Source organism: Epinephelus lanceolatus, chromosome 14 (assembly GCF_041903045.1).
Source record: "Epinephelus lanceolatus isolate andai-2023 chromosome 14, ASM4190304v1, whole genome shotgun sequence".
Taxonomy (NCBI): Eukaryota; Metazoa; Chordata; class Actinopteri; order Perciformes; family Serranidae; genus Epinephelus; species Epinephelus lanceolatus.
This window is the reverse complement of record NC_135747.1, coordinates 20,936,408-20,961,234: the sequence shown is the minus strand read 5'-3', so window position 1 is coordinate 20,961,234 and position 24,827 is coordinate 20,936,408. Positions and strand designations below refer to the sequence as shown.

At 41.7% G+C, this 24,827-nt stretch overlaps 1 protein-coding gene across 3 annotated transcripts in view; it reads left to right on the top strand.

Moving 5' to 3' along the window:
• Nucleotides 1-314: 314 nt before the first annotated feature.
• The window catches only part of igf2bp2a (insulin-like growth factor 2 mRNA binding protein 2a), a 77,112-nt gene continuing 52,599 nt past the window's right edge, over nucleotides 315-24,827 (top strand). For 2 of the 3 annotated variants that reach the window (XM_033617165.2, XM_033617164.2), the window contains exons 1-2: nucleotides 315-627; nucleotides 1,805-1,865. In XM_033617165.2, the coding sequence (XP_033473056.1) occupies nucleotides 453-627; nucleotides 1,805-1,865 (236 nt within the window). In that variant the 5' untranslated portion in view covers nucleotides 315-452. Of the gene's footprint in view, nucleotides 628-922; nucleotides 1,056-1,804; nucleotides 1,866-24,827 lie in introns of those variants that run through there. The other variant, XM_033617167.2, reaches the window with a different exon arrangement.

Genomic DNA, 24,827 nt, shown 5'->3' with positions numbered 1-24,827 from the left:
CCTTATTATGATTTGATGAAATAACCCCTCTGCCTCCTTTAAGCCCATCCCTTTGCTCAGTGTACCCACTCATCATCATGCCACTTTCATACCCTAATGTACTTTCTACGCTGGAGAATCCACATGCACCTCCAAACATTTTTTTCTTGTGATTTTTAAGGGAGATTTTATTTAGAGGCGGTGCTTGTTGGCTCCAGAGTAGCGTCGTAACGACACTTTTTCCCCCAGTCCCTGTTAAAAGAGTTAGACCGGGGCCAGAGTTGGTGCTGGGGGGTCGCCTATAGTTTAGTAATTTCCTGGGGGGTGATAATTGCAGCGTTTTTTTTATTTTAATGCCATCAGATTTTTTTCTACTTTATTTTATTTTTTATTTTTCTACTTCTCTGCAAAAAATCGCCACTCTCTCTCACTCTTAAGATCTGATACCCCTTCGAGATTTTTCCTCTCAGATCATGTACAGACTATATATTGGGAATTTAAGTCCTTCGGTCACTGAGGAGGACTTGAAGCAGCTCTTTAGGGAGAGGAAGCTGCCAGTGCCCGAGCAGGTCCTACTGAAATCCGGCTATGCTTTTGTGGACTTCCCCGACCAGAACTCGGCCATAAAGGCTATAGAGACTCTTTCTGGTAAGTGTGGATTTGATAAGTGATGCTGTGCTGGTGACAGGGAAAATATCACAGCGAGTCAAACTGCAAGATGAGGTTTAAAAAAACACAAAAGCTCAGGGTGTCCCAAATGTGGCATATAACGCATTGCTTGTGTTATTATTGTTATATTTTTGTTGTTGTTGTTGCTCGGGACAGTGTTTTGCGATCACATCCGTGTGCCATCAGAGTTTTAGATGAACGCTCAGCCATGCACGCTCCAACAAAAATTGGATAAATGATCGATCACAGGACACACTCAGGGCTTTAGTGCCCGTTTGCCTAAAGAAAACACGAGCCGTCGTAACGCTATTTACGCGCACAATAACCTATATTTTGGAGATTCCGATAGTGTGGGGCGCTACTTTGCAATCACCCGCTGGAATGTATGGGATGGTCTGATGGTTCGGGTAGGCATAATTATTTTTCACTTATTTTTTATCTTGATTTTATTGAAGAGAGCAGAGCGACGCGAGCGCGGAAAACTTGTCAGATCCATGTTCCTCTGATGTCTGGGTATGTTTTTACGAGGTGTCTTGGAGGTGGGTCATGGGGGTCCGGAGGAAAGAGCTAATAAACAGGTAGCTGAGGGGGGACGAGGTGAGACGCTAATTCCGTGCTGCGCCAGGCCACTCAATAGTAACGAAAACCCGTGTTCAAGCTTCGCCGAGGAGCGCTTCAAATTCAACCCCCTCGGGCTGGGTCAACACGGAGAATTAAGAAACACCTACCTAGAATAGAAAGAGTACAAGTCATTCTCCTTTCAAACCATCTCTTCTTTGATGTTGCATTCTTTACTCGGAGCTGAAAAAAATACCCCTCATTGCACTGTGTGAGGGTTGTGGGAGTGGAAAGCATGGCTGCCCATTTCCCCCCCACACTATAAGCTTATCATGCTTCATTTTGGCGCCGATTCCCCCCAGTTGTGACCCCCAAAATGTCACTGTGTGCTTGTTTTAATCCAAACATACCCAGTTTAGCCGCCGCCGTGCGCACAACGCGCCCGGGTACAGTACTTTTTTAAGGGGTTGGCTGTTTGAATGGGGACGCACCTACTTGGTGAAGTGATTCAAAGTGTTGCTGTGTAGGCCTACCAGCTTTGCATTGTTGCTTTCATGACACACAGCTAATGTTACACTATCAATTCTCGCCCCTACAGGTAAAGTTGAATTACACGGCAAGGTGATAGAGGTAGACTACTCTGTTCCCAAAAAACTAAGGTAGGCCTACAATCTGACACACACACATACACTCACTTACACGCACACACACACATTGTGTCATACGCCTATACTGTGCCCCATGGCAGACTGTGACCTGTAGGCTTCCGCTGAGAAATATAGCACGCAGCTTTTTCCTTCTTCTCTCGGCTCCTGTGCGTGATTTTGAGCCACGCTGCTGTTGTTTTACTCCCCGGCGATGGAAGTGTAACTGCATGGCGTTGAAACAAAAGAAAGAAAGCGACAAAGAAGCAGTTTAGCACCAACATCCGCAGAACACACGGTTGCTGCTGCCATATCGCGTGATCTGCAGCAAGGCCTACCCCACTGTAAAACATGGACACACACACACACACACTAAGTGCATACGTGTAAAAAATCATCTCAACTGAATCTTATATAGGTTGTACTCTCACTTTCATATAGGCAGCTGCTTAATGCGTAATGGTTTCCCTATAAGGCCGTTTTCCCTGTATGTGAGCGATAAAGTTAGGTTTCATTATTGACTGTAACACCGCAATGCACGATGAGTTGCATACCAATCAGCCAAGCCTCTCCTCTGGTTACTATATGCATGTGTGTGTATGCATGTGGGGAGCACAGATTGTATGTGTGTGTGTGTGTGTGCGTGAGGAAAAGTGCGAGCTGGTGTTTTTTTTGTGAGTAAATCTATACGTTAACCCTAAAGTCCACACACCTCTGTCACATGTTGTGCTTTTGTACCAGCTTGTCTTCTCACAATTAGAAAAGGAGCTTTTAATTGCACGGAAATAATAATTAAAGATTTTTCTCTTGTGCGTAATGCGTAATAAAGTCATCCGTTTGTGGCAGATTACGCAACCTATAGGCTCCCACCACGTATAGACCCACCCTGTTTCACAACAATGCCTTTGGCTTTAGGGTAAGACTACATTGCGTGACAAAAAGGTAAATATTCAAGCCCCTTGTGGAGGAACACGTGACACATACTTTATGCGCTTCCAGTACAGTCCTCCCCCCTTCAGTGCAGGCTACACTTCCCTGCATTACAGCCCTCGCCTTTTTTCTGTTTTTTAGCTGTGCCACACCGTCGAGAAAAAAAAATCTGTATGTTCAAAATGTCTTCAGATCGAGCTGCTGTGTTGTTGCCTCGCTTTGAGGCTCGTTTTTCTGTGCTGAAAGGCGCAACATGGTGTAAAAAAAAGCCTGCGCCACTCCCCACAGAAGTGTGCACGTAGGCCATGGCAATGTTGGAGAGCCTCATAATGGCTGCCATGATGGCCCCGCATACTGCACGGCTATAGGGCGGAATCAGATGGAGCAAATGTCCATACATGTGCCCGCTTGTGTCCAATCGGCAGTGTGTGAAGCTGCTGAACGCGTGTGCGTGTTCTCAACAGGCCTGTAAAGCGAAATCTTCGCCATATGAGTGGGGCCGACACGAGTGCAGCTCGTGACACGTACAGGTGTTCATTTTGAGTCAGTGGAAACTGGGCGAAATCACACGTGGAGGTGTAACTCCATATTTTGATGGTGGAGAATTTAATTTAATAGTAAAACCTCCCCACTGTTTTTCCTTTCGTCTGTGAAAGCTTTTGTCTTATAGTGCAGAAATATTTACTCTGATTTAAAATTTAAAGCTTAAAACGCGTATTTTCAAACCTGCAGTCGTAATTTACAAACGTCTGCCTTATGCAAAATTTAAATCACATTTAAATATAATTTTAATTCACTCAAGCTGTCTCAGGCATATTTGGAAATAACTTTTTTATTTAACAATACGTGTTTAAAATTCTAAAACTGCATTTCCTTTGTGTTATTTCTAAATCCTGTGTTTAGATAATTACGTGATAATTACGTGTATCGTTATGGATCTGATTTTAAAATATATTTCTGGTTACTATAGTGACAGGGCTTAAAGAGTAAATCAATGATTAGTTTTTGTTTTGTCATTTAGGAGGCAGTGTGTGAGCTCATCTTCAGGCCTGCTGGTTTATCTTGGTTTTGTGGGGCTGCTGTAGTTTCAGCTGCTGTTTACTGTTTGTTTATATATTTCTGTTGTGTTTTGCTGTGTAGAGCCTTAGGTGTGCTAATAGGCACTGTGGGATTGGCTATTAAATTATGTCTATTTTACAAGGCAGAGCTGGTTGTTCATTATATCATCTACTATAATACAGTTTTTGTTGTTGAGTTTATTCAGTAAAAAACTGGGCTTTTAAAATGCAACTTTGAATAACCTAGAAAAGATAAAGCTGTGAATTGTTGTAGTTTTGATGCCCTGCTTATTTTTTAAATGTTATTTCACTTAAATGCATTTTATATATTGTTATTTCAAATTGCTACAGAAGTGTAAGCTTTTATGTTATTTTGATAAAAGTAATTTTAGCAGAGGTAAACAATCTTTTTGATTTTATTTGTACAAAGCTTTTGAAGCTACTTGTCACAGAAAATACAGATTAATTAATTGCTTTTTATCAGTCATATTTGTAATATAGTTTCAGAAAGTATCATGGCTGTTTTTATCAAATTATTGATGTGATTGGTGTTATAATAATATAGGTCACTTAATGTTAATTGATCCTGTATTTCAGTGCTCAGACAGCTGTTGTTAAAAATGAATAAACTATTTTTAACTGTAAGTAAGTAAAACATTTTTTAAAATATGCTATTAAATTTATATAATCACCTGAGCCTATTATGTAATTGTAGGTTTGAAAAATAAACTATTACATAATTGGATGATGAAATAATCAATGCAGCAAAACTCACAAAACATTAGAAAATAGGTAGATCAATGTATAATTATTATTTATAATAGTTTATATTGTCTAAATTTTAAAGGAGGACTGACTCTTAGTTTGATAAGTGAATTAAGTTTGTTTGCTCGCTCAAAACTAAATATGTTTGCTGCATTTTGCTTGTGTATTTTTTTACATTGTGGCTTACTTTGGTGTCAGAACACAATATTTTTCTCACCCTTAATGAGTTTTCTTGTTAAGCAAGGCATGAGGCTGAATCTCTGTCACACACCAGGAAACAGTGTGACTTGGCGTTAATTGTTTGTGGTGCTACAGAAACGACATGCAGTGTTGCTTGACTGTCACACAGGCTAAATGGTGAAGGTGTGGACAGGGCGGCTGACGTGATCCCTATCTGTGGGCCTGATCAATGAGTATTATTAAGCATGTGAAGACAGCCTTGTTGTTGTGGTGTAAACACATTTAAACCCTGAGTGGTAGATAAGTTGTTTGCTTGCTTGTTGAGCTGTTAGTAGCAAAACCAGATTTTTCTCCTCCTAATTATCTCTCTGGACCTTTGACTTAACCTGGAGTGAAAATGTGCTCAGATAAACAGGTGCTGATTGAATGCTTACACTCCATTAGGCTGTATCACAATAAACACCACATGAACTGTTGTGCACTCTTCATATAAATCTAAGTTTGCAGCTCAGCACCGTTTGATACAGCTAAATTGATTGCGAGAGCTTTTTTTCTCACAAAATGATCCAAACCAAGACATGGGTGTAAACATCTGCATTGCACCACAGTGGTGCACATGCACATGTGTGTGTTGGGTCGTCCGTGCACACTGAGTCAAAACAGCGAAATACGATAGCCATCAGTTGATCCACTCCGAATCCATTAATACTCCCTAGTTGATCCTGGGTGTAGGGGAAGCTCTCCAATTTAGGCTCCGGTTTTGTCCGGAGTGATAGCAGGAGGCACTGCACTGCTCCCCTCTAAAGCCACATCCGCTGCACCCTCCTCATGACTCCTCATGTCTCCCCTCACCTGTCTGCGAGGAGGGATCGCACTAAGTGATCTGCAGACGCCCAAGGTGGCTCTCTGCTATGTTCATTTTCTGCCTTAAAGAGCATTTGCAATGTCTTTTTAAGTCATGGCTGGTCTCAGGTTTTTCACTCATTAAGAGCGAAGACTTCACGTTGTAGAGCAATTTATCTCAGACTGAGCCCCTATGGTGTAAAATAATCCTCATGAGGTGTGAAAAAATAATGCCAAATGAGAAAGTTCTTCATTAGCACTTCCAGGAATAATGACTATCTGCTTGTCAGGTATCGGCGTAAGCCTTTTATTTCCAATGTGTTCAAGTTACTGCATTTAAATTTCAGCCCTTCTCCAGCACTGCTAGATTTGTATAGCAATTATTAACTTTTTCATGAAAGTGGAGTAGTGTATTTTTCCTCCTGAAGTGATAACAGACTCACTACAACGCTGCAACAGAGTATATAGCTTAAGGGAGCAGCGAGATAAGATGTGAGAGCATTGTAAATTCATTGTGTGTCTATCAGACCTGTGGGATCGCTGTGTTTAAGCTCCCTGAGAGTTTGAATCTCCTCCTTTTTTTTTTAAACAGACACTTGCATGTGCATCACAGCAGCAACTGTAGAGATTCATTACTCAGTTAGCTGTCGTTCACATTCCACTCCAACCTGTTGCATGAGTAATATGTTGCTGCAGAGTTACACTCATTACAATCAGGAGTTAAGTAATCAGCTAGATGACTCTCAGGAGCAGCAGTGAGGAGTTGTGGAAGGTGGTGTGATGAGGAGGATTGCACCGGTTGACCGTCCCCAGTCTCACATTTTTCTGGTAATACTAAATCACTAAAATATACTGAAGATGGGAGGGTGGAACAGTAATACACTGAGGTTGTGTCTTTGTCAGATGGTAGTTAAATTGAGAAACACCTTTCATTCAAGAGGAGATGCTTTTTTGCCTGTTTTATTTTTATTTATTCATCTTAATTTACCCAGGATGTCCCATTAAGATACAAGGTGTCTTTTCCTGGGAGTCCTGGTCAAGATGGCAGCTTCACGAACATATGAGAACGCATACAATACACGACAGCAACACAAGGGAAATAGTAAAAACAAATTGCATTTCTGTTTGTATTTGTGACCTGTCCATTACACATTTCCTCTCACTAGTTGTTATTATTGAATGATGTGAGTAATGGAGAGACAGCCCATGGCAGAAGTAAAACAAACCCTCATTGATTAGAGATGAGAGGCAGGAAGCCTCCTTGAACTGAGCCACTGAAGCAGTTTTTCTTCTAACAGTCTGGAAGTGAATGTGTCACTGATGATGCATTCTCAGCGGCTCGTCAAAGTTAAAATCACTTAGTAGAAAATAAAAGAAACTTTAATTTTTACACACTAATAGCATGGTGGGCGTAGGTTTCGTTTCAACACGACAACACCAGAAAAAAATGAGTCTCAAACATGTAATTTTCTGCATTATGGTGGAATTTTATGCAACAATTTCTGCCTTTATTGTATCAATTTATAGCCCAGCTCCTTTTTTTGTTTTAACAGTGGGTGCTACCTGAATATACCCCCCCCCCCCAAAAAAAAAAAAAAAAAAATCTACACCCATGGATAGCATTGAATTTTGACCGTATTTCCAAATTCAGTTTCAGTGCCGACAGTGAGCTCTTCCTACACACCTTTCTGCCAGGTGTGCATTCAACAACTCTTCGTTTGCTGTTTGTACAAAACACAAGTGTGACTACCATCCCAATCCTCGACAGGATAGGCCGACATTGTTCAGAGCAGATGTTTGAGGATGCTGTTTAGCTAAGCAGGGTTTGATGAATTGCTGGAATCTCAAATGTGCTGCATGTGAATATTTAATGAATTATAAATAATGATTCTGAGTCGAGCAGTTTTTACCTAAGTTCTTTTTTTGGGGGGAAGTAATTTGAAGATGTAACAGCTGCTCTGTCTCTCCTTCCTTTTCTGTATCCCTCTGTTGCTCAGTCTGTCTGCGTGTGTGTGCAGCATGTGTGTTATGTACATGTAGATAGGTTCGCACACAGCTTCAGCACAACACTGGAGAAACAGAAAAAAGCTGTAAAATCCCAGCTGAAAGCTGCATACCGGATGTAAACTTCAGTGTTTCTCACCCCTCCGTGTGCTAGTGCTCCCCTCCCAGCCGTCACCCAAGGGTGTGGTTTCTTTGGAAGGATGGGCAGCTGAGACGCACAGCAGGTGGCAATTCTCACACAGCCAGACCCCGTCCTTGTCCCATATCAACACCATATAACCCTGCCGGAACTTTATAGCTCTGATGGGTCTTGAACAGGTGAAATGAATATGGAGAAAACTCCCAACAGCCAATGGGAGCGAGCCATGAGCTGTAATGCTTACACGCAGCCAATCCTATGCAAGCAGGTCGAGTGGTAGTGATCGAGGCTCATGTAGAGACTTTGTAAGGCTGGCTTAGAGCCTCAAGTTGGGAATGCTGTTGACGTGAAGCTTTACCCAGGTCAAGTTTGTCTCTTCTTTTAAACCTTCGCACCCAGCACATTTCTCAAGCTTTCACCTTGCTTTTGGTGATACAGGCACAGGTGGGGCCAGGGATTGCATAGCCCTTCCTTAAATATTTTGGGCCCCCTTATCAGAGTATATAGGTAGTTGGCTTATTAGTATCATGGATGGATTACTGAATGGGACTTGCGGGTACAGGCTCAGGGACCCTGGAGCAGAACCTCTGTATGAAGTGACTGTTAACATATGTTGTTGGCAATTAAACGACTGCAAAGAGAGACAAAACCTCCAGAAAAAGATGCAAAATGACCATAAAAGATGTAAACCAACAACAAGAGACACAAACAGCCACAAAAAGACAAAACATTTCCCTCAAAGAGACAAAAAATCATTCCAAAGAAATACAGATTCGCCCCAAAGAAGTGCAAAATGACCTCAAAGAGACAAAAAATGTCCACAAACTGACACAAAACAACCGCAAAGAGGTACATATATCTTACAGAGACATAAAACGACTGAAAAGAGATGCAAAACAACCACAAAGAGGCACAAACTGACTACTAACAGATGCAAAATGCCCACAGACTCACAAAAAGCGACCATACAGAAAACTGTGTTTGCGCTCTGCACGTGCACAGACTTTGAAGTTAGGTAGGACCATGCTTGACCTCATGTTTGTAATTTAACAAAGTAACTTGATTGTTGCTGTTTAACTGAACTTCACCTTGTTCAAAGTCAACTTAAAGGGTAACTACACTCTCAGATCCTGCTAGAACCCTCTCTCCAAGGATATTTAAAAAATAAAACAAAGGAATGAAGCGCAAGGACTGTAGGAGGCGTGGCCTCGGTGTGTAGCTTGTGGCACATCTAAGCAGACACATACAAGCTAATTTTGAGCAGGAAAAGCTGTAATAATCACCTGTATTAACATCATATGTCAGCAAGAATTAATGTGATTATGTGTGCAGTGAAAGAAGTATTTAAGAAGGTCTTTTCATAAAACTAGGTGTCTGCGCTGTAGAAAAATGACAATACTTTTTAAATTGGTGCTATATGACCAGAGGAAACAGAAATGTGGCATTTGCATTTTTTACTTGTGGTAGAAAACCTACAACTACCACAATGCACTGTGTGGTACCCGACCACTAAATGCTCCCGCTGGTGGGTGACATAATGTGAGCTTGCCTGTTTTTCCACAGGAAACAATATGGCGGCTAGCTGGTAACAAGTGATCTTAAACAGCAAGCTAAAAATATGTTTTTGATGAGGAATTCTCCTAGTCAACCAATAGTCGTCATTTTCGACTAGTCGCCTGCATGTTTATGATATTAATTTGATTATTAAATGATATATTTTGGGCGGGGCAACACAATGGTTTGAGTTCAAGGTGTGAGAAAGAATAGTATCAGTAACATTGTTAACACTGTGCTACATTACAGAGAAATACAAAACTGTACTAATGAACCTTCATTAATATAGGCCAATATTTTATCTACAAGTGCACGTCACACACTGAGCGAGCCGCCTGTTAATGACGCTGTCAGCAAAGCAGTAATGATTGTGCTAAGTGGCTAATGAGCATGTAGCTACTTACATGTTTCAGATGATACATCATGTTTGTAGTCGACCAATGAAGATGAGTTTACATATCACCTTGGGTTCGTCCTTCACCTTCTCAAATTGATCCCACACTTTGGATTTCCTGCCCGACATGTTATTAACTAGCCTGTGGAATCACCGCAGGTACCAGCCCTGGAAATTAAAGTGACTCCTGTCTGACTGCTGAGCGTGGCCACTTCCTGTGTCTGTCCATTTAAATTAAATTCCCACATGGTCCAGTCATATAGGTTTTGACTTCCACATTTTTTTTGTGACTAAGTGACCATTGAAATCTTGCCGACTAATGACCTTTCTGGTCGATGACTAACTTTTGGTCGACCATTAGTGGGCAGCCCTAGTTTCTGAAAACATTATCTGTGAGAAATAGCCAGCCTGGTAGCAGAATCTCGGTTCAGATTTTATCAGCACTGCTTAGTTTTAGAGTTTGATCTCAGTTTTTTCAGCCTCAGTTTTTACAATACAGGAAACAGTATGGCGCCCACTTCCTGTTCACAAGCTCTTGTATTACAGCCAAACAGTGCACTGAAATCTGTTTCTGGAGACATATTAGGAATAGGCAATACAGTAGCAGAATCCTGGTTTGTATTTGAGCAACACGGCCTAGGTTTACACTTTGATCGGAGTTTGGACTGAGTTTTTGAGAGTCTTTCAATCCTCTTCTGTACTTTCTGTGTCTGTGGTGGTGGGCATTCGAAAATGTGCAAGTACAATCTGTTGTTTGAGCAGCAGCCAGTGAAAATCTGATGGATGATGGCAGATTTGAGTTGGGAGATGAGCAGGGAGATCTGGGCATGGGTAAGACGGAGGGAAGTTTACCACAGTTCATGTACACAGACTAGCCACATTGTTATGACACAAAGCTGGTTGAGAGTATCTCTTTAACTACTTTAGCCTGGTTTGGCCCAATGGCAACACAGTGAGAGCAATGCATTACAAAGCAAAATGCAGCCCTGTGCTCAGAGCTGTCACTTTTTTCATTCCACTGGAGTTTACAGGCCTTGACAAATTTACAAATTTTACAAATGTGGCGCTTTTCTTTAAAACAGTGCCCCAGTCAGGCCCCCTCATACAGTTTTTTTAAACCCGCCCCTGGTTCCAGAAACATCCAGATATGTTGTAATAATTTGAAATAATATGCATGGATTGTTTTCTATACGCCACCTGTAGAAGTGTGAATTTCTTCTGCCATGTTTTTCTGATGTCAGCTCTCTGTGAAGCAGCAAATGTCGAAAGATACAGTCTTCTGACATTTACGGCACCTTGATGTGGGAGCAAAACTGTGCTATTGTACTCGTGAATATGTGTGTCCGTGTGTGTTTACAGGTAGTGCTGTATTCAGTTCCAACTGTTCCAGGTTAGGTTCTCCACGTTGCCATGGGAACCAGTTTTGAGTGTTTTGCTTAGTTATAGGAGGAGAGCTGGAACGATGAAGGCTTTCAGAAAATGAACCCAAAGTCCTCCAGTGTACAGAACACCGTGCAAGCTGCGTAAAAAAAAAAAAAAGTTGAGTTTACTGCATGCAACACCCTGAGATGCACCCTACAAGTGATCATTATAATATCTTTTGATATCACTGTCAGAATCCTATGATTACAGCTTAAATTTGTTATGAACTGCTGTCAGTTTGGGGACCCTGTAATTTCCACCCATTTCCCAGGAGAGCTGAGACTGCCTACTGGTTATAGCTGCAAGCCCCGGCCTGCAGTCCAGCCATGTGTTGGTGGCTCACACTATGGGCGGTGCAGTGGTCAGAGTGCTGATTTTATATGACAGTGAATACATAGCCTGGAAAGGTGCCTCAATAAAAACGCCTGTGTAAAGCTATCGCTTCATTGAAACCTTCAAGTGCTCATTTTCTTCCCACAAGAGAGGCAGGGAAAACTGCTGAGTGGGCTGTCCATCTATGTCACAGCCGCAGCCCTTTTGTGACCTCTCTTATTCATAAACCCACTTGGAGCCACCATTTCCATCCTTTTCCATATGTATGCAACGGAAGCTGGGAATCCCCCCCCCCACCCCCACCCCCCCACCCCCCAACAGAACAAGTCAACTACAGTAAGGTCTGCACGCAGCTGAACCTCTGACACAAACCTGGAGCACAGTCTGACCATTGTGTTTCCTCTGTTTCTGACGGAAGAGGAAGATGAGGAGAAGACTTCCGAGTCAACGACGTGTGCATGACCCACACGCATGCTTATGCTTTCCTCTCAGTGTGTGTGCCTGCTCCTGCATGGGGGAGAAATGAGCACTGCTGGTAGAGGGCAGCATTTCTTTCCCCTGTCAGGGAGGCTTGCTGGCTGGCTGTGTGAGGTTGCTGCTGGTGGCTTGAAGTGGCTCTGCTGCTCACAGACAGGACGGTTTCTGGCTGCGCTTTTGAGACTCACAATATTGGAAATCATGTTTATTCTCACATCAGTTCTCACTTTTTTACCCTCTCTTGACCCATCAACTAATTTTATTTCCTCAAGGAGTTTGTACCCTGACTTATATGCAGCCTCCTGACTGATAGTCAACTCCAGTTTTAGAAAGACATTTTGATTTTTGGTGTCAGGTGAACTCAGAGGTCTGCTAGTCAGAGGTAAAGTGTTTATGAGTGTATTATGTTTTTTGCAGCGGTGGAGGAAGTATTCTGATCTTTAACTTGAGTAAAAATAGCAATACTATGGTGTGAAAATGTAACAGGTAAAAGTCACACATTCAAAATCTCACTTAAAGGAATACAATAAAAAAACTACATCAGTTCAACTCAGTAGCAACATATACTACAGGAATTAAATTCAAAACCTACATCAATGTCATCTGTTACTATATTGAACATCTATTAAAGACGACTACATCATGTTGACAAAATTACTTTTAACACAAGGTCTACCTGTAAATACAACACAATACCATAAGCACTGCTACAATATTACTATAGTAAAATACAAATTCAATATGATACCTAAGTCAGATACTCCTTAATAATAAAATAAGGTGAAAGGGATATCATAAGTTTTTTGTTTGGCACGGGAGAAATCTTAAAAGTCAACCCTGTAATTCACTCTGGGAGATATTGTAGTGCAGTATGAAAGGACTCAATAGAGTCACAGCTGCAGGAATGATACTCCTCATCCTGGATGTGCACTCAGCATCATAGGTAGCTGTTCCAGTCAGCTCCTCATTCTAGACAACGTCGTGCTCCTCCATTTCTCCCAGTTCAGCTCTGTACACTTGGTCAGCAAGTGCCACGGCGATGCAGTCTCCCAAAACACTGACACTAGTGTTGCAGCATTTTAGCAGCCACCAATATGGCAGTTTCCTTCACAGGCAAATGGACTGCTGTCAAAATAAAGACAGTGGTCACTGCTCCTGTCACTGGGATTCCTACTGCTCTGGTGCGTAGGATTGGTGATGTCACTACAATGGTTACTATCTGCCTCAAGTCCAGATTGATGTGACTGAGTTGGACAATGAAAACTGCTGTGACAATCTTGTAAAGGGCGGTTCCATTCACACTGACACTGGTCCCAGTGGGCACCTGTGTTTCTGCAGTCGATGTTGTTGTTCTCCTCACAGCATCAAAAAGTGAGCGGTATGGCAGAGCTGCAGTCAGTAAGGCCGGTGAAACCCCCCTAATGACTGCCCAGGGGTTAAGTCTCAACCACAGGAGATAGACCAGTGGTAGAACTATTGTTCCATGGATAAGGAGCTCAGTAACAACCATAGACATGGACTTTCCCAGTTGTGAACCTCAGCAACATGGCTTACAATTGCGATCAGCGGTCCTAATGGCAAGAAACACGAAATCAAGTTAATACAAATTTCGTGGCCGCTACAAACACACATCTCTGACCTCTGTCTCTGCCTCTTTCGGCTTGTCTCCCACTTTCATGCTTTGCCACATCAAAACAGTGAACAGCAAGTTGACTGGCTGGTGGGGAGACATGGCAGTGCGGGATCAGATCCCCACTACATTTTTTATACCGATTAGTAATGCAATGTTGCCTTAAATTTTTGAGGAAACTTTTCTTGTATTCCTCCACAGAAAACAGGGGACATTTTGATTTATACTCTTACACAACTCGTGCAGTACAATCCAAGTCTCATTTATCCATTTGTATGCTCAGTACTTCCCAAACTCATGCATATTCACCAAACCTTACTGTTTAAAACTGAACTGAAAGTGAAACTTATCTATGCTCTCATCAAAGCCAGACTCCGATTCTTGGGTTGTTTTTTCTTTAGAAAGAATGAATGTGTCTGGGAAGTACTGAACATACGACTAGATATATGAGACTTAGATTATACTGCACAAGTGTATATAGTTTGTCTTTTAAATGTGGTCCCCAGTCAATCAATAAATCAATATATTTTCCATTATCTTTGAAGGCATGTGAGAAAAGCTAAATTTTCTTCACAAATTCAGGGCGTGGCAAACTAATTTTCTCATGGTCATTTTGTGAGTTAAGTATTCCAGTAAGTAAAAATAAAAATGTATTAGCATTAAAATATCCTAAAAGTACCAAAAGTAAAAAAAATACTCATTATACAGAATGGCTCTTTCAGAATCATATTATATAATATTTTTGGATTATAATTATCTATGTTATTTATTTATTTATTTATTTATATTTTGTATCACATCTAAATTAGCAATATAACTTGAGCTTTTTTATTAAATATAGTAAAGTAGCAATACTATATTTGCTTCTGAAATGCAGTGGACTAAAAGTAGGCCTATAAAATGGAAAAATTCAAGGTAAAAGTACCTCAAAGTTGTGTTTAGATATCTACTTTGTTCCACTCCACATCTAGTTTTTAGTTTTTTTATTTGCAGCCTTGATAGAAAAAGTAATTATTTCACAAAAAATGTCCAGAGGAAAATCCACATGGGAAAAATAAAAATGCATTTGCAGGCTATGAATCATTAAACATGTGGTATGTCTTGTTTAATTGTCTGTTGGATATGACGCTGCCCCGGGGCCATTTTTTTTGTCCTTTAAATCCACAGCTACAGCCAGCAGCCGGTTAGCTTAGCTTAGCATACAGACAGGCTAGCTCCCCTGTTTCCAGTCTGTATGCTAAGCTGAGCTCAAGGGTGTGGGCTTTGCTTTAGTATTGTTGGTGACACATATGAAACAGGGGGTGCAGGGGTTTTTAACAAAGAAAACTTCAAGCATCAAACACTTTATTTCCTGGATTCTGGTAAATTTTATGCATCTCTTTGTGCCTTTTCTGCATCAATATATGATGGCAATATCTTTGATTTCTTCAAAACTTAAGTCCTCTGCTACTTTAATGTTTTTATGTTGGGGGGAGGGATGAAAAATATGAAATAAATAAATATTCCACACGGCTGCTGGTTAAAGCTTTATAGTCAGCATGGTATCGATCTTCTCATCTAACTCTCAGCAGGAAAGGGAATAAGTGTAGCATAGCTGTTGAACTATTCCTTCAAACTATTGATGTGAACTATTCCTTTCCACTTTTAAGTGTAAAAGTGTTGGTTCCGCTCTTAAAACTGTGCTTTTTTCTTCGATTAAATGTCCGTCTGTTACTCCTCATTTTATTACATTTACCGTCTGCACCCCTTATGTTTTACTGAACTGAGCTGCGGCGGCACTTCCAGGCTGTCCTTTAGCTTCAGCAGAAGTAGCGTTGGCAATTGTGATATGCCATAAGCCTGTTGTTTTATGCAACTGTGCTTGATCCTGACTGTGATTCGCTGAGCCCAGAGATGAGTCGGGTAATGTGGGCCAGGCAGGTGCTAGAGAGTAGGACGGCTCCATCTGCCTCGCTGCCAAGTGACCCAGCACATGCCAATACCCAGTCAGTCGCAGTGAGAGAGAAAGACAGAGCACGTATGTGAAAGAGAGTGATAGCGAGAGAGCGATGGAACGACAGAAAGAAAGAGGAGAATAGAGTTGCAGGGGAAAGGGAGGACCCTATGGGATTCCTTTTGATTGTATCACACCAAACGTCGGGTTGCAGCGGAGTATTTTCATACAGCCGAGAGCAGCAGAGAGCTGCACACACAGGGGCAGTGAACAGAATGTGGAAGAAACTGTTTGTAAATAGTTGTTGTCTTGCCGACCCCTTGGCTAATATTTCCCTGGAGGCGCAGAATGTTTTATCGTGAAGTGTTCAATCTGTGTGTGTCTCGCTGAACAGTCTATACTCAGGATTTCCCATGGGTGCAGTAGCTGCTGCGATATCTCTACTGTACGCGGGGAGTATTATCTCAGTCCAGAGGTTTTAAAGCTATTATGTTCCCATCTTAAATGTTTCAATGAGTAAAACGTCAGGATTAAAATGTACGTGCGAGTTGCTAGGATACCAGCGGATTGATTGATTGGGCGTGTGTGTTTAGCATAGACTTCTTGATATGTCTTGTTGCCATCTGTCTTCACTGGTTGCCCAGCCAGCAATGCAGCACCTCTGTCTCACGCATGCAAACAACATTATGACACTGATTGATGAATTGCCCGTCTCTGTCAGGTTAAACGAAGCACACACTGACACAAATCCAATTAAAATTGACGAGTGCCCCTATAGCAGAGCACGATCTTGTTAAAAAACCCAAAGGCAAAAACACGGACATCTTCAGCTCACCAGGATGGTAAATATTTGATGCCGGAGCAGCCATGCATGAGTTCTTGTTGGAGGGTTGCAAAAGTTAATGGCGTCTTGTAAGACTGCTCTTTTTTTTATTCACCCACGTACACTAAACATCGACACATTCTGTGCAGGTGATCTACATTTTCATTAATTGTGAATTCCACAGGATGCAGCTGTAGTTCACCTCCTCGCTCTGGGGGAGAGTCACACTCTCTTTCCACTGCAGCATTCTGTGCTTGTCTTCCCTCCATCCTCCTCCATCCTCCTCCTTCTCCTCCTCCTCCTCCTCCCTGCATGTGCATGTTTTGTGTCAGTGCACCATGTCATGCGTACCACCTAGATTGCGTGCATTGTCTCTCACCACCTCCCTCCAGCTCGCAATGTCACCGCTCCCCTGGCACAGCATGGCAGCGCAGAATGAAGCCGGCTGTGTGTTAGCATGAGCGGGTGTAAATAGCGTACAACTCTATGTTATGTACTGTAAGCTGAATGTGAGCCACCCTATCAGATCAGTGTTACAGAGACAGGCAGTTTATTCTTAGTAGAGTGGTGGTTACCGTTAGTGGAATTCTTCGACAACAGTAGACATCTGTGTGTGTGTGTGTGTGTGTGTGTGTGTGTGTGTGTGTCCATGTCAATGCATATATGTGTGTTTGTACACTGCCTCTGTGTTCCTGCCATTCCCCCAAGCGGGAGGCAACAGTTCATTTCAGCGATGGTTGCTGAGATGGTTTTGTTTTAAGTGGTGTGAGGAGTGACTCCAGGCAGGCCAGTTTCCGGTCGCTTGACGTTGCGGGAGAATAAATTACAAAGATATAGAATGACAAGCTTCAAAGGCGAGTTTGATGTCAAAGAGACAGCGGTGGAGATGTGGAGCCGCCGAAAGACGGCACATCAAATACGCTGCACTTGAGGAAAAGTCTAATTTAACAGGACTTGTGTTTGTTCTTCCTGTTGTCAACTGTAGTTGTTGCAACCTTTGATGGATGCACGGCCACCTCGGGCATTTGTGGAGCATTTACAGTATGGCTGCTTCCTCCCTGTCACCGCACATCATCAAAGCTGGCGTATCCCTACGCTCAAGGCATATGATTCACAACTCAGGTCCCCACACACACACACACACACATACACACACACACACACACAGATGGGCTCTGATTTGATCAAACATCAGTGCACATAACAGAAATGCCACCAGACAAAATGCAGCCCTGATTTGCTTTCTCACAACACTGGCCATTTTCTTTGCAGGCTCTTAGTGTTTTTATAAAACGCAGTCCACCACTGCAGATGTTTCTACAGAGAGATCCGATTATGACAAACAATCTTATTATTTGCGCTCAGATCTGCCAGGCCTTCACACTGACTCAGTGCTTCTCAGAGCAGTTGTGTTGTGGCTGTCTTAAGGAATGAGCAGCCAGGTTTTCAGGTCAGCCCTCACTCCTAATAGCCCCTTCAACTTAGACATGGTGTTTGTTAAAGAGGGGAACCAGCCTCGTATGTTTTCTGCCAGGAATGATGAAAGCAGCCCGCCTGTAAATGCTTGCAGATTTGTTTTGGTGTTTCTGTGCGGAGGAGAGTCGTAAGCCGGAGTATAGGGCTGGAAATAGTTGTTAAATTAGTGGACTGCACCCTTGAATATCCTGTCTAGCAAAACAGAGAGCGTCTCTAATTGTTATTAATCCTTCGATAATGAGCCTCAGGTGGTACAGTGACATGTGTTTTGTTTGTTTTTTAAGCTATGTATTTGTGTGCTGTTGCGTTCACAGACTGTAGGATTTTGTCAGAAAATCAAACCTGGAAGACAAACAATAAACAAACATAAAGAGTTGCGGAGGCTGCAGCTTTTTTGCGAGTTGGAGAACCGCACTGGCTCCGCAGACGTTCAGGGCTCTTCTGAGCACCTTATAGTCACATATATAAGAAGCACCAACAACAAACCTTTCCCTCAGGCTTTCTCACAATCACCAATAATTCTCCCTCGCCTTCTCTGTCTCACTTTAAATGCTGCCCACACAACAGGCATTTCCACCCGCTCCCCTCTGCAGTGGAGCTCAGGCTTCCACACTTGAGATATCGATGTCAACTCAGGATATTTACTCAAGTATTTATCGCATATTGATCACGGCTGGCAACCCTGTGAGCATCTCCGATAATTGAATTAGTCTACATGTTACATTCCCACACAGCGTACAGGCGTCCTCCAAACTTGTCACAGAAACACACACACACACACACACATAGACACACACACGCACACAATTCTGAGCCTGGACCATCGTCAGCCTCAACTTCCTTCTCAAGCCCCCTGCCTCATTTCAGAGAGTAGGTCAGGATTTGGTTTTAGCTGCAGGATTAAAGTCTGACAGGGATAATGCCACTTCAGCCACTTGTGAGTCACGTGACGCGATGATTCAAGGTTTTGGGAGGAGGACTACGTATGTAATTAATGTATTGGAAGCCCTTATCCGTTTGACTCCACCCATAGTTGAGTTCGGCCGGTGGCTCATAAATGATTATAAAACTGCTCTTTTCCAGACGACGGTTACAAAAAAAACAAAAAAAAAAACAGTGATGTGTTGTTTTTCCACGCTCACTTATGCACCCCTCCACTCTCACCCTCTGCAGTCAGTAAATATAATCCAGCCTGTCTAATACTCAGAACTGCCTATTGATGTAATTTTAACCTTAAACCCGTTTGTACTGTCCCCCCCATCCCGCACAAGAGTGTCCTATATAGATAATCCCACCGCTTTGTTAATCTCTTGATGGCTTATCGGGGCTACCGCACTTTATTTACTTTACTACACTTCACTCACTCGTGTGAAACTGCTGCTGGTCTGCAGTTCATTTAATCTCTTTATTTGTTCTTATCTATCAGTGGGTCTGTTGTCCTTTGCTGACATGTTTATTTTTAAGAGGCATCATTTTTTTTAGATGTTTAAATTTGCTTTTAAAATCAAAGGTGAATTAAACTGCTAAACTAATAAATAAATAGATAATACTGTTAATTTGCAGTTTATTTCTGTTGTCTTTTACATTTTTTATTCTTAAACACCAGATCTACATTAATTTAGAGTGCTGAGACATTTAAATATATATTTCAGGGCTTTAATTCACAGTCATTTTCATTACCAATTGATCTGCTTGTTATTTTCTTGAATTATTTATTAATTATTTTGTGTATAAAATGCAGATTTCAAGCTTCCAGTGCTCAAAGTGACGTCTTCAGATTGTTTTGTTTGACCAACAGGGAAAAAACAACAACAAAATATTTAATTCACAATGACATCAGACAAAAAGGCAACCAACAGTTTATTTGCTGGAAAAAATATTTGCTGATTACCAGAATTGCTGGCAATTAATTTTCCGTCAGTTACCTATCAATTAATTGACTTGTTTTAGCTCTAGAATTACTTAACACTTGTTGCATTTAGATGAATATTTAAATTAATACTGTTTGATTAAAATTCAGATATTGCTTCCTTGATTTTTATTTGTTTTTGCCTTTATCTAAGCAGGTAAAAGTCTGTTTTAGATTTAAATAAATATATAGATAAATTAAAAAAAAAACACCAACAGGCCAAAACAACTGTCACGCAACTCAAAGTGTGTTGACAGTATGATTTTCCCAAACTATGTAAAATAAAGTAAAAACAACAGAAGCACACACACAAACTAAGATTGCTATTTTTTAAGATCCTGTAAAATGTACTTAAATGTACCAAGAGTCATTCTGTAAGCAGCACTGTAATCAAAAGCAAACACTGCGCTTTAATCAGACTCCTGCTCCACCACATGCATGTGTCTCCCGGCCTGGCACCAGCTCTCGACCCTGTGTTTGAGCAACACAGTGTGCGTTTCGCTGTTTCCAAAAGCTTTGTTCTGCCGCTGTTTGGAGAGTGAGGACTCCTCGGTGACAGCAGCTGTGACTGGCAGGGGTGTTTTTGAAATATGCTGCTTATTGACCAGGCTCGTCCGTGTTTCTGTTTCTCAGAGGATGAATCTTCACTCACCTCCTGCTAGTTGCTTTACATGTTTTCACTCTCTGTGAGGAACTTCCCCGCAGACAGGGGGAGGGGAAACCAGAGAAGAGGTAGTGCGTTCATGTGTGTGTGAACAAGTAAAGCTGGCTCTCCAGAGGGAGCTGGAGGGAGCGGTGAGACGGGTAGAGAGAGGGACGATGAGAGACAGACTGTAGGCGAGCAGGAGACAGGCAGGCAGGCAGGAAAGCAGGCAGGGAAACAGTTTGAGGGCTTTTGTAATGTTGAGTGGTGCGCGTGCGGTATTGATCCAGGTTAACCCTGCCGGGACCTACACCTATGGCAGGCAGGCTCAGCCTTCCAGCTACAGTATAATACCTCATGGTCGGCAGATTAAAGGATGAGACCTAAGGAGCAAGCTGCACAACTCAACATAAAGCAACAGAAGCAGCCATGAGGAGCAGCTAACAGCGGACGCACACTGCACCGCCGCAGTATGAGCTGGTACCCACCTGTCAGTAGCTCTTAGCACTGAGGTGTGTGAGGGAGACACGGAAAATACATCAGTGTGTGCATGTAGAGAAAAGTAGGCACACTAGTCGGCTATACATTAGTGTGTGTGTGTGTGATTGTGTTAGATGTGTGTGTGTATGATCGCGTGTCAGCTGTGTGTCCCTGCGGGCTTGCTGTGTGCCTGTCAGTGACAGTGCTGACTACGTGCTTTGTAACGGGGGACTCAGAGGAGCCCTAAGTTAGCGAAGTAGCAGTGTGGAGGAGCAGGCAAGCGTTTGATGTGCGCAGGACAGGACAGAGTGGTGTGGCACATGACTCTGCACGTCCTCTTGAATCATCTCTCTGCTTATTTATCTATTTATTTATTTATTTCTTAGTCTCAGGCTTGCGGCTTAGTGGCAAGGGAAGTGGTTTTAGCACCAGTACACTGAACTGTAAATGTTGTAATTGCAGCTGATTAAATGTTTGCTGCATTCTGCATGGTAAGCAGGAATGATTTCTGCACAGGAATGCACATAATGTTTCTTGTCCATCACATTAATTAGCTCATTTATTCAATTTTAGGTGTTTCTTTTTGAGGGCTATTGAAAGGTCTTATTGATTAACTGTACATGTGTGCGTGTGTGTGTGTGTGTGTGTGTGGTAACCATTTTAAAGCCTCCTCCACTCACATATGTATTTTGCTTATTGTTACTTCACTTTGATATTTGACCTTCACTGTGCAGAATGATGTTTGTGCAGAGTTGGCTGTTTTTCACACCTTAAATGTGAGTTTAACACGTGTGCATAGGAGCATGATTTTTTCTTTATATCACACATAGTTTGGAGACCAATCAGGATCCAGTATGAACCTAGCACAAGTTTGATGTGGAAACTTGAAACCTCTAGTGCACACACATTGGACTTTTGTGGAGTCTTGTGTCCTGTGTGCGTTTATATGAATATGAATAATGTTCACACATTCATAGATCCTAGATATGTTAACTCAGCGAGAAGGAGTAAATGCATGGATGGATTATGAGACAATGGGCCCCTGGGCACAGTAATGGCCCCGCCAACTCTCCTACATAGGAGCAAGACACACAAAGTTTGTGGTTTTGCATCTCTTGGTAGTTGTTATGCTTTTCTGTGTCTGTTTTATTTTGAGTCTATTCTTAGTCAGTACATGTCACAGTAATTTGAGTGATATTTTGTAGATGAAGGTCAGGGGGCCCTGTCACTGTGGGCCCCAGGACCTGTGCCCAGAAGGCCTGTTCAGTAATCGATCCATGAATCCATGAGTAAATGTTTAATAGGCTAATATTTTAACTAATCAGTTGAAGTGGAAAAAACATATCTGACACAGTGTATTTTTTGTGGCCAGGTTTGTTTGTCATCCTGGTTAAATAAAGGTTGAATAAATAAATAAAATGCATCAAATATATATATATATATATATATATATATATATATATGTATATATATATATATAAAATTTAACTATAAGCATGCAACACATGAAGTTTAGGTGGTACACATTGAGATTAAAACCTCTTTTGCAAGTGAGACCTGGCCAAGACAGGGTCAAATAGCAACATCAAATCACAACAGCAAGGCTAGGTATGACAAAATACACTACATAATAATAAAGTGCATTAACAGTAATAACTACAGCTGGCTGCAGTGACACCTCCTTTATTTTGAGTTTAAAATTATTTAAAGAGAAGAGACCCAAAGGGACTGAAGGTGAATTTTAAATATTGTAACTGGGCAAAGATCGCCATGTTGTGTGTTTAAATAAATATATGGGATGGAGTCGGTGTGCAGATGTTCCTCTATCCATTGATAGGTCTTTGGAGGCTCCCCATTCATTGAGATTTTGATGACATTTAATCTTTAAATATTTTATCCCTCAGGGGAACAGTAGCATGTTTCACAGTCAGGCAGGTATCAGTATCAGACTATCACACATTATCCAGTACAGTTCTGACTTGTCATTACCCTTTATGAGCTCCCTGCTGCAGAGTAAATGACTGCTTCCTGCCTCTGTAGTCGTGTAGTTGTTAGAAGGTTCAGCAGAACATGTATTGAGATAAACTTGGGACAAGATGCATTTTGCACTAAATGTAAATGCCCAGAGTTGATTTAGAATATGTGGATGTATGTTCTGAGATATACTGAGGGGCTTCAGTTGCCGCGTTGGAGCAAACAGTTTTCAATTAAATAGAAATACATTGTGACACAGCGACAGGCAAATGGAACATTTTAAAATACTCATTTCATTGGCTTAGTAGGCGTGACGGGAGAAAATTTGTTTTGTGTCAGCTGGGCTCCCCGTGGCATTTTAGCACTGACTGGAAATTAATTTGTAGTGATTACACCTGAGAACTGGAAATCATTTTATATCTGCTGCAGTATGCAAATAGCTTTGGACACTCCATGAGAATGTGTGTGTGTCTTATCTGATGTAAATAGTTATTTTCTTCATTTTTTAAACTGTGTTGTGTGAATGTCTTTGAGCTGACGTGTAGTGACAATCAGAACACCTACAAATGCCTCTGTTGATACAGTTGATAATAAGCGATAATTCAGTTTGAATCAGAGTAAACAGGCTCTCACGCTGCGCGGATCTCAAACATGAATGTTTTGCTTCGCCTGAGTCATTGAAAATCTAATTTGAGTCACTTGTAATTATCCCCATCATGTGACACTGAATCATTACCTGATACAAGATATTAATTTACTTCAAATTTCCCTGCGTACCAATAGACCTCGTCGGTGAACTTTGTACCACATGTGATGGATGAAGGAGCAACGTGCAGTCTCTCCTTATTTACATCTTTCTATTAAGCAGCTGAGTGAGTGTCAACAGTGAGAAGCAGACAGATGTCAACAGGAAGGCTGTGGCTTCCATCAGAACGGCATGTGCCTACCTGCCTGCCTCTCGGCCTGTGCCTCCCCGCCTCGGTGCCACAGAGAAAACTAATGCGTGAAGAGAAACAGGCAGGCAGGTAAGCCTGCTGAATTCTGATGAGTTCTCACCCGCCGAGGGCTGGGAGGGAAAACAGAAGCAGGCACCTGAACGCTACACACTGAGATGAGATGGTTAGCAGCACCGTGGAGTGGCAGCTTTGTTCACTCTGCAGTATCAGTGTGAAAAATATGTGGTTAGGGAACAATGAAGAAGAGCACATACAATGGGTGTTTTCTTACTTAGGATGATTGGGGGAAAGATCCTTGATGAATGCAAATGAATGCCCGGAGGAATAAAAGGATTTAATGAGACTGTACGTGAAGGAAACTGTCACCAGTAACACTTATTATTACTTTGGACATTTTAGTACAGCATATATATTCTTTTAGATGAACCAAGGACTGCCTGATTTTTTTTTCTCTCAGGGGTTTCTCTATAATTTAAGGAGAAATAAGCAATTTTCCTACAAACGGTCTCTGAAGGTTTTCTCAAAAACAACCGGTATGACACTGTTTTATTATACTGATTCAGGAAATTATTATAACAGTCAGTCAAAGCTGCTGTAATTAATATTTTTTACATTCAACAGTGGGTCAAGTGATGACATGTAACAGGTGTCATTTGCAGAGATGAAGACAAGAGTTTTTAGCATCTTTCATCTCATTTTTTGGTTTTACAAAACATAACTTCACTGTTTTAGTCGACTCTCACAGCTCTCAGCAGCGTCGTTTTCATCTGAAGGGGCTGAAGTTAGCAGCTAGCTAGAAAACGTAGCCAGATAGCCAGATATATAGCTCAGGAGCTGGTGGAGACCGAAAGCAGAGCTAAAAGTGAGCAATTATTGGACTTATATTTACCAAGTTGCCTGAGATACAGCTCTAATTAAATGCTAGTGTTGCTCACTATGTGCTGGATGTATAAATCAGCAATTGTCAGCTAAAGTTGTTAGCCATATCAACTTTAAGTGTGATGATAGGTCAGCAATCCTGTATTTTTTTTTTTCTTTTGTCCAAGGTTTCTGC